Source organism: Lampris incognitus, chromosome 17, assembly GCF_029633865.1.
Source record: "Lampris incognitus isolate fLamInc1 chromosome 17, fLamInc1.hap2, whole genome shotgun sequence".
Taxonomy (NCBI): domain Eukaryota; kingdom Metazoa; phylum Chordata; class Actinopteri; order Lampriformes; family Lampridae; genus Lampris; species Lampris incognitus.
In genome coordinates this window covers 13,553,015-13,565,373 of record NC_079227.1, presented here as the reverse complement: position 1 = coordinate 13,565,373, position 12,359 = coordinate 13,553,015, and the positions used below count along the sequence as shown (strand labels likewise).

Below are 12,359 nucleotides of genomic sequence, written 5' to 3'. Positions count from 1 at the left end.
TTTCCTCCCACAGACATGTAGGTCAGGTGAACTGGCCATACTAAATTGTCCCTAGCTGTGAATGTGTGATGTGTGTGATGGCCTGGCGGCCTGTCCGGGGTCTCTCCCCGTCTACCGCCCCAATGAATGCTGGGATAGGCTCCAGCATCCCCCGCGACCATGAGCAATGATAAGCAGTTTGGATAATGGTTGAATGGAAGGATGGTATTACTGACCCTTCTCATGCTGCATTCAGAATATGAACTGGTCCCATTAGGTAAACGTTACTAAATCGTAACTAATAAAACAATACATTAATTAATCACCTTATCAATAAATCCTCTAAACTCGGGAGGGTATAGAATGAGGGGGTCTCATTTGGATTGCAACGTACTGTGCCTAATTCATTTGAGGCAGCCAATATGGCAGTATTGACAGATAACATATCTTGAGTATTAAGACATATTTCTTATTGTATTTTATATCCTGGATTTCGAAGGGTCGTGTGACGCTGAGGAGGGGCAGTTCATTTTGGCGGAAAGTCACTCTCCCCAATCCTAAACGGATACGTAATCAGCGACCAGGATGGCGACCAATCAGCACGCAGTATACGTCACAAAGCGGGGAATAAATTCAGCGCGAAGAAATCCTTCCACATTTTCTTCTTCTGACTTAGACGAGTAGTTTACGCAACGATGGCCAGAACCAAGCAGACCGCTCGTAAATCCACTGGTGGAAAAGCCCCCAGGAAGCAGCTCGCAACCAAGGCTGCCCGTAAAAGCGCTCCGGCGACCGGCGGTGTGAAGAAGCCTCACCGCTACAGGCCCGGGACCGTCGCTCTGAGGGAGATCCGTCGCTACCAGAAGTCTACTGAGCTGCTCATCCGCAAGCTGCCCTTCCAGCGCCTGGTGAGAGAGATCGCCCAGGATTTCAAGACCGACCTGCGCTTCCAGAGCTCCGCCGTCATGGCTCTCCAGGAGGCCAGCGAGGCTTACCTGGTCGGTCTGTTCGAGGACACCAACCTGTGCGCCATCCACGCCAAGAGAGTCACCATCATGCCCAAAGACATCCAGCTGGCCCGCCGCATCCGCGGAGAGCGCGCTTAAGCCCATGTGAGAAGACCCCAAAACGGCTCTTTTAAGAGCCACCTCAGTGTCTCATGAGAAAAGTGATTACCCTGTTAGATGCAATGAAATCTATCGGCGTGCACAATACCTACCAGGGTCACGTTGATAAATCATGGGGGTTTCACTTTTTTTTTTAACATGTCTAAACCATGAATAGCTGAGAGGCTTTGAAAGAAAATGCCAAATAGTGTAGCTGACAATTACTTTCGGCTGCTCCCGTTAGGGGTCGCCACAGCGGATCATCCGTTTCCATCACTTCCTGTCCTTTGCATTTTCCCCTCACACCAGCCACCTGCATGACCTCTCACCACATCCATAAACTACTTTGGCTTTTCCGTTTCACTTCCACACTCCTATCCTTTCCCTTCTCCTTCGCCCAATAGTAGCATAGTTTCCTACGACACCCTACTGGCCAACAGTACCGGTGGTGGTCGTTGGTAACCCGGGCCTCGACCGATCCGGTATATGGAAATCTGACTTATGACCCGCATATTTGATTTGGCAGAGTTTTTACGCCGGATGCCTTTCCTTGACGCACCCCCTCCCCATTTATCCGGGCTTGGGACCGGAACCAAGAATGCAATGGCTTGTGCATCCTCAGTGGCTGGGTTAAAAAGATAATAATAATAAAAAAGAAACGGACAATATTAGTAGTATTTAGTATGGCGCAAGCCGAATCATATCCTTTCTTTGCAGCCCATTCTGTCTAATGGCAATAATTTTGTTGTTGGAGAATGTAGTGAATTGCTGACATTTTTCAGTGGACAGCATCTCTGATGGGTTTGGAGATTGGGGATTAATAAATCGATGAATAGACAAAAAAAGCACTTTGCAATTGTTAATATTTTTATTAATGATTTTAGAGAAAAAAATACTGTCTGACCTGTTTAATTTTTATGCTGTACTTATTCAGTCTATCCTTGTAACAGTGGAGTTCGGCCTGGTGACACTCTCTTAAGCTGCCTAACAGGCTTTTTGTTTTTCTATGTTTTTAGTTTTAACAGGTGCAATGTTGTCAAAGATATTTCGTATTTTTGAGTTGAAGTTGTTCACAAGATCCTCGGTTTGTGATGCCATGAACGGGGATAACTCATTTACAACTTTCTTAAAGATTTCAATTGTATTATTGTCAATGAAACGTTTTTTGATTATCCGAGTGCTCTTCTGTTATACAGGGGGAAAAACAGACACGTCAAAAAATATACAACAGTGATCTGAAATGGCAACATCCACGACACAGGGTACAGTAATATTAAGTCCTTTTGATATGACTAAGTCCAGAGTATGTCCTTATTGTGGGTGGGTCCAGAAACATGCTGAGTGAGAGCAAATGCCTCAAATAAGCGAACTGGGTTTCTATCATCGGGGTCTGTTCATGATTGTCAACATGAACATTAAAATCACCACCTAAGATGACGAAACAATCCCACTCAGTGGAAACCATAGACAGGAGCTCTGAAAATTCATCAAGAAAGCCATGTTTAGATTTTGGTGGACGACAGACATTAATTAATTGAATGTAGCATTACGATGTATAGTAAAAGCAAGGTATTCAATAGACGTGAGTTCCCCGCGGGGTATTTCCTCGCAGCTGTAGGAATCCGAGAAGACAGCAGCTATTCAGATCTGGTGATAAGAATGAATTTGAAGCCAGGTGGCGCAGTCGCAATGAGCGCGATTGCGCCATTCCTATCCAGCAAGATCTCGGTCAGTAGGGTGAAGTCCAGGTTATAGGTACTTGAAAGATCATTAACTAAAAATTACTTATTACTTAGCGACCTGACGTTTGATAAAGCCTTGTTTTATTGTCTGAGGTGCGTGGCTTTATGGGGGACTGGTGATTTAAGTCCGAACTGGCAATAAACCGTTTAGCTCCCTGTATGCTACAGGGAGATTACGGGGTCTGTGTCTACGGTTTATTATTACAGTAATTAGTGTGTGGCAGAGTGACAGTCACTCTTTAGTATGGTGGATCGAACTCACCAAATGACCTGGATAGGTGTGCTTTACCGCGGAACCAACATTGAAAACACTCTGCTCCTGTGGACGTCGATTAGTGACGGAACCGTCCGCACCTGTGTGCGGGCACCAAATGTTGTTGTCCATAGCACGAACACGAGAGTTGGAGACAATGGAATAAAATAGAGCCTATTAAACATTGTATATGTGCTGGACATATAAGGAATAAATAACAACGGTGCAGTCCTCTATAGAAAAATGACCCCTGTGTGTGTGTGTGTGTGTGTGTGTGTGTGTGAGAGAGAGAGAGAGAGAGAGAGAGAGAGAGAGAGAGAGAGAGAGAGAGAGAGAGAGAGAGAGAGAGAGAGAGAGAAAGAACGCAATCATGCGTTTTTCAAGTTTAATGGGCTCTCTATCAGGTATTCATGCTAGCCTGTCATCTCAAAATGGTGTCTATTCATCTGTCAACTCAATTCCAGCATGAAAACTGCGGCTGAAAACATGATCAATCATAACCAAATCAGTCATCGGTGTTTGGTTATAAATAATAAACATGTTTCTGTACAAGTGGAACGAAAATATGTCCTGCTTTTTTATTTTTTTATTTCTTTTTTTTTTTTTACTTTCAACATGTTTAACGTGTTCATACCAAGTTCAGCCTCGTTGGTATCTGAAGTGTTAAACCTGTGCGGTTTAATCCAGTAAAACAAACAAGTCTCTGGTAAACCCGGAAACTGACAGTGAAACGATACGGAGTGTGCGGTAAACGCGATCAACAACGAAACCCGCCTGCGTCACAGGAAGTTCACTTCGGTTTTGTCGTCCGCGCGTGATTGTGTGCGCTTTGATTTATGCGCGTGGGCTCTTTGTATTTTAACACTCGAAAAATGGTGACGAACACAGTGACAGTACTAGCCGTGGTGTACGTCGTCTCCGCAACCGCAGGTAGGTCGTGAGAATAGCCCGACGCTACGACGACACTCTTACCGGCATTTCCAGAGAAGTCTGTCGTCACTCTTATGAGCACACGGTCTTGTTAAAAGCCTGGCGATGAATGCGATGATGGAAATAATCTGAAATGTTGTACGTGTGTGTATAGACTTTGAAGTTTGTCATATGTGAAAACCAAATGTACACTTATTTTCGTAATTAAACGCTTGTTTTACTGGCTCACATACAAGTAGGAAATAAAAGTACTTGGAGAAATCAAAACTCAAGAACGGGATACATGTACAAAAACAGTACAGACTTTTGATGTACTTTGTTGAACCGTGTGCTACTGTAGAGAATGTCTGCACAATTGTAAGTTGACTTAAGCAGCGGTGTTGTAAATAGTAAAATGTGCAAAAACGGGATGGTAGCTACTGTCTGTAACAGTGGCCATAATGAACAGCTTAAATGTGCCATATCAGTAGTGAAGGCGCGGTCTGGGTCTAATGGCTTGGAGGTTAATACACTTTGAGGGTGGTCTAACTGATAAATTGAGAGTCCCCCCCCCCTAACAGAAGGGATTACGCTTACTATTCTGCCCCCCCCATTCTGTATAAATAAACAAGAATAGACTATTTCATAACATTTGAAAAAGATAAAGACAAAATAAACACCTGTGGAATTGGGACAATAGATTTAAGTGGCCATGCACCTATATATTTCTCTGTTGATTTTGACCTGCGACCAAAGAATACTACATGGAAACTAAAGTCAAAGTCTACTCAATGGTCCCTGTTTTAAGGAACAAATTAAAAAAGAAACTAGTCTTTATTTAGAATTCAATGATAATGGAGATGTTTTATCTCCCACTCTGTGGGATACTCTGAAGGCTGTCTTAAGAGGGAAAATTATAGCAATATCTTCTTATAAGAAAAAAATAAGGAATAAAACATTAGAGGAATTAAAAAAAAAGCTGAAGGAATAAGAAAAAAAAAAATTTTTTGAGTTTGGCACAGGATACATTTAGAGGCTCTGCCCTTTAGGGGCGGCATGGTGGTGCAGTGGTTAGCGCAGTCGCCTCACAGCAAGAAGTGCTGGACTATCTCAGGGGCATCTCTGGACAGCCTGCATCTTGGGTCTTTTCTGGTATGGCTTGTGCTATATATATATAAAATTCACACCATCCACAGGTATGACATATTATCATACGTTTAAGAAAACTGAAAATGTGAGACATGTATATCCCCCCCTCCCCTCTCCTCTTCTCTGCTCCAGCTCTTCATGAAGGTTCTCTTCTCTACTTTTGTTCTGAGTCCGGTGATGCTGAGGTTGAGGTGCTCTGGGATCGTGAACAGCTGCTCTATGCAGACTTTGAGAAGGAAGAGGCGGTGTGGACAGCGCCCATGATGGGCTACGAAACAAGTTTCTGGCCCGAATTTTATCCCACAGCCCAAATCAGCAAGGACAGAATCTGCAGACATTACCTGCCCAAAGCTCTGGAGGGGGACAAGAGCCCTCCTAGAGCCAAAGGTTAGGATAAAATGGATTATGGATCATTTCTTCCATGTTGTGGCTTTTGTTGTTGTTTAAATCAAGGTGTTTGGATGTGATACAAGATCTTTTAATGTGTGGGATGTCATTTACTTTTCTTATGGGAATACTAATGATCTGTCCAATAGAGTTAGTGTTATTTAGTGTTATTTATGGGTGGCACAGTGGTGCAGTTGTTAGCGTGGTCACCTCACAGCAAGAAGGTCCTGGGTTCGAGCCCCGGGGTAGTCCAAACCTTGGGGGTCGTCCCGGCTCGTCTTCTGTGTGGAGTTTGCATGTTTCTCCCTGTGTCTGCATGATGTTCCTCGTTGTGCTCCGGTTTCCTCCCACAGTCCAAAGACATGCAGGTCAGGTGAATTGGCCTTACTAAATCATCCCTGGTTGTAAATGTGTCTGGTCTGTGTGTGTGTCGGCCCTGTGATGGTCTGGCAGCCTGTCCAGGGTGTCTCCCCACCTGCCGCCCAATTACTGCTGGGATACGCTTCAGCATCCACATGACCCTAAGGATAAGCAGTTCAGATAATGGATGGATGGATATCTATAGAGCGAAAAACCTGGGTTGTTACCTGTCTGTCTAACCACAAAACTACTGATCTCTTCTTGAGATTTTGTTGCAAAATTTAGTATTATGTATCATATTGTATCCACTATTGTGCAAGAAATTGACTGTCTGTCTGTCTGTATGTTTGTCTGTCCGTCTGTCTAGAAAAACTCTTTAAGTTGAGCACTACAATGTTTTCACATCACATTCAATTTGCTCCTACAGCAGACTGTGTTCCCCTACAGCGCCGCAGTAACCTCTTAACCTTCTCGTGTTCTAAAAGCCCCGCAGGTCGTCGTCTACCCCAAGGATGAGGTGAAACCGGGAGTAGACAACACCCTCCTCTGCTACATCAGGGGTTTCTACCCCCCTCCCCTCAACATCACGTGGACCAGAGATGGCATCACCATCACAGACGGCGTGGGTCTCGGCAACCTCTGGCTTGAGAGCGATGGGACGTTCACTAGGCTGGCCAGCTTGGCATTTCGCCCTCACACTGGCGTGGAATATGGCTGCAAGGTGGACCACACGGCTTTGCACCAGACAGCAGCCACAATCTGGGGTGAGACCAGAACAACCCTTTGCTCTACACAAGGGGTTCATGGGATGAACCACAATAATAGTTACTATTACCTACACATTAGATGCACATTAGACAAATTAGATGCACATTAGATATGAGTAGAAATACATGATAGAGATTATAAATACACACGAGACAGAATTAAAGCTGCTGTTGATAACTTTGGAAAGGCAAGCATTTTTGACATGCCCCCCCCCCGCCACAAGCATCCAGTCCTCCCTTCCTCCTTCCCTGCTGTATCCCCTCCTTCCAAACCACCTTCATGCATGTGTTTGCCCATTGTAACTGGAAAAATGTGGATTTTATTTGCTAATCTGTGTGTTTACTTTTTTTTTTCAGATAATTTCTTTTAATCCATCATTGTTGTTGTTGAATCCTCTGTGCCAGTGTTGTCGGACGTAATTTTCACCATTGGAAAATTAGCTTAGCACAAACGAATAAGGATGGTTTTTTTTTTTTTGGTTTTTTTTTTAACAGTTTGTTTAAAGTAAATTATTAGAGTATTAGAATCCCTGCTAGGCTAGAGTTTTCCCAGCCACTAATTGACATCACAATACATCACAAAAAACTATTTTTCACTGCCACCCCAGAGATGCAGAAACAATTGGGAACAACGGCATATGTTTTTCTTTTTCTTTTTTTTTTCCTTTATTTTTTCCCCCATTTTTCTCTCCAATTGTACTTGGCCAATTACCCCACTCTTCTGAGCCTTCCCGGTCGTTACTTCACCCCCTCTGCCGATCCAGGGAGGGCTGCAGACTACCACATGCCTCCTCCGATACATGTGGAGTCACCAGCCGCTTCTTTTCACCTGACAGTGAGCAGTTTCACCAGGGGGACGTAGTGCATGGGAGGATCATGCTATTCCCCCCAGTTACCCCTCCCCCCCAAACAGGCACCCCGACCGACCAGAGGAGGCGCTAGTGCAGCGACCAGTACACATACCCACATCCGGCTTCCCACCCGCAGTCGTGTCTGTAGGGATGCCTGGCCAAGCCAGAGGTAACACAGAGATTCGAACCGGCGATCTCCGTGTTAGTAGGCAACAGAATAGACTGCGATGCTACCCGGATGCCCAGCAGCTATTTTTCACTTGCTATCCCTGTCACAGATAGAGATAAGGTTGAAAATCTGTGAATTTTACCTTCGGTATCTGCTCAGGGGCCCCACAGAGCTCACTATTACCATCATTATCAGTATTCACTGGGGTCTGGTTTTAGCAATCCCTTTTAAAACCCAATGAGTGTGTCCATAAAACATGCAAAGGACTAAATTATATTCAGTAAGGCCTTAAGCTAATGCATGGTGTTTCAAAGGTCAAAGGTCAAAACCATGAAGAACCATGATGAAGGACAAGTTATGGTTTGAATGGCTGTAACAAACTCATAACTCAGCACTGAAATTAAACTATAGCCAAATGACAGAGATTAAGGTCCCAGGTTCCAGCAGAAAGTGTTCATCCAGGTAAATGTTACCTGCATCTGTAAAATAATTTCGCCTTGAATTAGATATGTGTCCAGTAATGACACATATAGTATTGTATTGTCCCCCATGCTGGATGATGACTGGTGTCATTGGACTCTTTTTATTATTATTATTATTATTATTATTATTATTATTATTGTTTATAAATTCTAGGCTTTTAATCTCACCCTTGTTTTCTTGTCCCCCAGTGATGGAAGGAAGGGGTATGCGGTCTGGTCCAATGGTGCTGTGTGGTGTTGGTCTGATTCTGGGCTCATTCAGTCTCATCATTGGAATCGTCCTGTTCATGAAAGCACTACATCTCTATTGATACCAGCTTTCTTCTGCTGAGATGGAAGACAGATGTGTTTTTGTCTACACAATGTGTCTCTATTGGCTCCCTCTCCCTGTGGGTCTGCCTACAGGGTCCGCAGTTCTGACTCACTTGGCCAGCAAGCATCTGGGTAGAAAGTGGATATTACTGTAGACATTTACAAACAAAAAATACACTGTTGTGTTTACTTAAAAGAAGTTGGAATAATCAATATCAAAGAAGCATTGATAGTTTGAGCATGATGATGATTATGATGATGGACCTCCAAAGGTCAGCTGTGGAACAGCACCAGTGAAGCTAGTAGGGATTTCATATCTTTATCAATTAAATTCCTGTGTGTTACAAGACAGTTTACTCAAGGCACCCATGCTTCTTTTCCCCGTAGGAGCATAGAAGGAGAGCTGGATTGTCGGTATTTCATCAAAAAATTCTGTTAATCACTATTGTCATGAGTTTCAAGTTTTAATGTGTGTTAAATGTGGTAGATGCTGGAATGTTGTACTTCTTGTCTTCCTCAAACAAGAAAGAAACTGCACTGATTAAATAGTTTGTTGTATAGAGGACATTATTTCGTCTGTAGATTCTTTAGAAAATGCTAGTCCTAACAATGCATCACTTTCAACTTCAGCCATGTTGGATTTCCTAACATTATGAAGTTTTTCTGCCTCTGCTACTCCTCCTTTGCCTCCTTTATTTGATTCACATTAAACTTCATTTGGGCCTTCTTGGGACCATCCACTAAACAACTTATCAACAGATAATTGTAAACCAGCCGAATTTAAATAGATTATAGTCTAACACAAAATTAAACATACACCGATCAGCTGAGACATTTGCCTAATATGGTGTAGGTCCCTCTCGTGCCACCAAAACAGTTCTGACCCATCGAGGCATGGACTCCACAAACCTCTGAAAGTGTCCTCTGGTATCTGGCACCAAGACGTTAGCAGCAGATTCTTTAAGTCCTGTAAATTGTGAGGTGGGGCTTCCATGGGTCGGACTTGTTTTTTCAGCACATCCCACAGATGCTTGGTCTGATTGAGATCTGGGGAATTTGGAGGCCAAGGCAGCACCTTGAACCCTTTGTTATGTTCCTCAAACCATTCCTGAACATTTTTTGCAGTGTGGCAGGGCGCATTATTCTGCTGAAAGTGGCCACTGTAATCAGGGAATATCATTGCCGTGAAGGTGGTGTACTTGGTCTGCAACAATGTTTAGGTAGGTGGTAAAGTAACATCCACATGAATACCAGGACCCAGGGTTTCCCAGCAGAAGATTGCCCAGACCATCACACTGCCTCTACTGGCTTGTCTCTCCCCATAGTGCATCCTGGTGCCATCTCTCCCTCAGGTAAATGACGCACACGCACGGGGCCATCCACATGGTATAAAAGAAAATGTGGTTAATCAGACCAGGCCACATTTTTCCATTGCTCCATGGTCCAGATCTGATCTTATGTGTCCATTGGGGTTGTTTTCGGTGGTGGAAAGGGGTCATCATGGGTACTCTGACCAGCCTGTGGCTACACAGCCCCATACACAGCAAGCTGCAATGCACTGTGTGTTCTGACACCTGTCTATCATAACCAACTTTAACTTTTTCAGCAGTTTGATCTGCAGTAGCTCTTCTGTGGGGTTGGGAACAGACAAGTTAGCCTTCGTTCCACATGCACATCAATGAGCCTTGACTGCTCAAGACCATGTCACCGGTTTACTGGTTTTCCTTCCTTGAATCAGGTCTCCGTGTTGATGGTGGTCACCACCTGGACACTGCTTGGCATCCGTCTCATCACATTTTCTTTTCATATATCTTATAAATCCATGTAATTTTGTTATCCTGTTTCAATGTTATAGCCTTCTCTCACTCAGATGTGTGACTGATACGTACCCCCCCCCCCATCTGGTGGTCATGTGGCTCTGGTCCTGGTCCTGGGCTGTTCCGGTGGTGTCTGGACACTGCTTGGCATCCTTCACATCATATTCTTAATATATTTTATAATTCCATTATAATTATGTTATCCTCTTTCAATGTTGTATTCTGTAAATTGTGTAAACACAACATCCTTTGTACATCTGTCTGTCTTGGGAGAGAGATCCCTCCTCTCTTGCTCTCCCTGAGGTTTCTTCCTATTTTTTTCTCCCTGTTTTTGTTTTGTTTTGTTTTTTGTTTTTTTTGTGGAGTTGTTCCTTATTCAATGCAAGGGTGTTGTATTGCTGTAAAGCCGCGTGAGGCAAATTGTAATTTGTGATATTGGGCTATACAAACAGAATTGACTTGACCACATTTGTTAGATAGTGACCACTGCCTACCGGAAACACCCCACAGGACCTGCCGTTTTGGAGACGCTCTGACCCAGTCAACAAGACATCACAATTTGACCCTTGTCAAAGTCGCTCAGATCCTTACGCTTGCCCAATTTTCCTACAGTGAACACATCAACTTCAAGAACTGACTGGTCACTTGCTGCCTAATTTATCCCACCCCTTGACAGGTGCCACTGTAACGAGAGAATCGATGTTATTCGCTTCACTTGTCACTGGGTTTAATGTTTTGGCTGATCAGTGTGTGGCTCATTCAACATACATATGAAATCAAATCCAAATTTGAAACACAAGCTGAAGAGTCCTCATGAAGCATGTTCACAAAACTGTTTCCAGTTCTAACCCTGAAATTATAATAATAATAATAATAGTAATAATAATAACAACAAATCAAGAACTTATAATAATAATAATAATAATAATAATAATAATAATTAAAGCCGCAAGCGGCGTTGGGAGGGGTCCAAGCATTGGCACTGTTGCGCCCCCTATGGAGCAATTTGAATGGTTTTGTCCTCATGATCATATACCTTCACCCAACGTACATAATTAACGCTATGATACGTAGGGGCCTTTTATACACCTAGCCTGTAATAGACTACCGTTTCAACATGAGACTAAACCGCTGTTGGTAATGTAATAAAGATGGAAGAATCTTGCTTCAGAAACAGCAGCCTACCCGAGTTTCCAACTAGATATGACAATGTCGGATTACTGGGGTCGCCTGTGTCCTAGACGATTACCGTAATTTTTTAAATTGTCGTAACACTTCCATCGCTTCAGAAACATGTGCCAGAGTTTCCAAAACTGGACCAGACGGTGTCTGACCTCTTGCGTCCTAGCCAACTGCCGTAAAAAGAAAAAGTATGTCGTTAAACCCAGGTGTGTGGTATGTAGAGCTGCAGCGCTTCCACACCAAATGAGTCAAAATGGCGGGCAAACTATATGCCTGACATAGGTGGTCCCGATAACAAAGTTGTAGAGCACATTCAGATGCATAGGTCTGTGCAGTTTTGTGTTGATCTGACTTATGGTGTGGGAATTACGCATGACCCTTTGTTACAGCGCCACCATCTGGCTGACATAGGTGATTTGTGGTGCCTGGGTAGTGGGGGGGCCATAGGAATCCACGTACCAAAGTGAGCCTCACACACTTTTAGCGGAGAAAAATAATAACAATCGTAACAAATACAATAGGGTTCCACCAGCTTCGCTGCTTGGACCCCTAATAATAAAGTGTTTTTCAGGTGAAATTAATTAGCATCACATTAACATTGTATACATTAATACAGGGGAGTTTCATGTACATGTAAGATGCCTTGGGTTCCAACCACCTCATTGTTTGATACTTGAGTTCTCTAATTTCTCAATATTTTATGTAGACGAGGAATGGGTAAAACACAAACAGTGTTGTATTTATTTTGAATTCAAAACAAAATAGTGTGAAAACATTTTTTTTTTTTTGTGGGTCGAAATGCCGTTACAAATCGTCCAGGGCTGCAACTGAGAAAGGAGGTAGGAAATAACATTTCCCACAACCGGAGGAACAGGAAAAGTGACCCCTGGAGTC

The 12,359-nt window shown here is 43.4% G+C and overlaps 2 protein-coding genes across 2 annotated transcripts; both read left to right on the top strand.

The window, feature by feature from the left end:
• The first annotated feature begins 668 nt into the window (after positions 1–668).
• Positions 669–1,286, top strand: LOC130127041 (histone H3). Its single transcript, XM_056296587.1, has one exon. It carries the CDS (start codon positions 675–677, stop codon positions 1,083–1,085), a length of 411 nt encoding a protein of 136 aa, XP_056152562.1. The 5' UTR covers positions 669–674; the 3' UTR covers positions 1,086–1,286.
• A 2,569-nt stretch (positions 1,287–3,855) lies between these two features.
• On the top strand, positions 3,856–9,095 carry LOC130127020 (H-2 class II histocompatibility antigen, A-R alpha chain-like). Its single transcript, XM_056296567.1, has 4 exons — positions 3,856–4,010; positions 5,271–5,525; positions 6,371–6,649; positions 8,344–9,095. Exons 1-4 carry the CDS (start codon positions 3,917–3,919, stop codon positions 8,463–8,465), a joined length of 750 nt encoding a protein of 249 aa, XP_056152542.1. The 5' UTR covers positions 3,856–3,916; the 3' UTR covers positions 8,466–9,095.
• The last annotated feature ends 3,264 nt before the right edge of the window (positions 9,096–12,359 follow it).

Coding starts and splice junctions, on each gene's coding strand:
- LOC130127041 (XM_056296587.1), top strand. CDS start 675: ATGGCCAGAACCAAGCAGACCGCTCGTAAATCCACTGGTGGAAAAGCC.
- LOC130127020 (XM_056296567.1), top strand. CDS start 3,917: ATGCGCGTGGGCTCTTTGTATTTTAACACTCGAAAAATGGTGACGAAC. Junction 5,526..6,370: donor GAGCCCTCCTAGAGCCAAAG/GTTAGGATAAAA, acceptor GTGTTCTAAAAG/CCCCGCAGGTCGTCGTCTAC. Junction 6,650..8,343: donor GACAGCAGCCACAATCTGGG/GTGAGACCAGAA, acceptor CTTGTCCCCCAG/TGATGGAAGGAAGGGGTATG.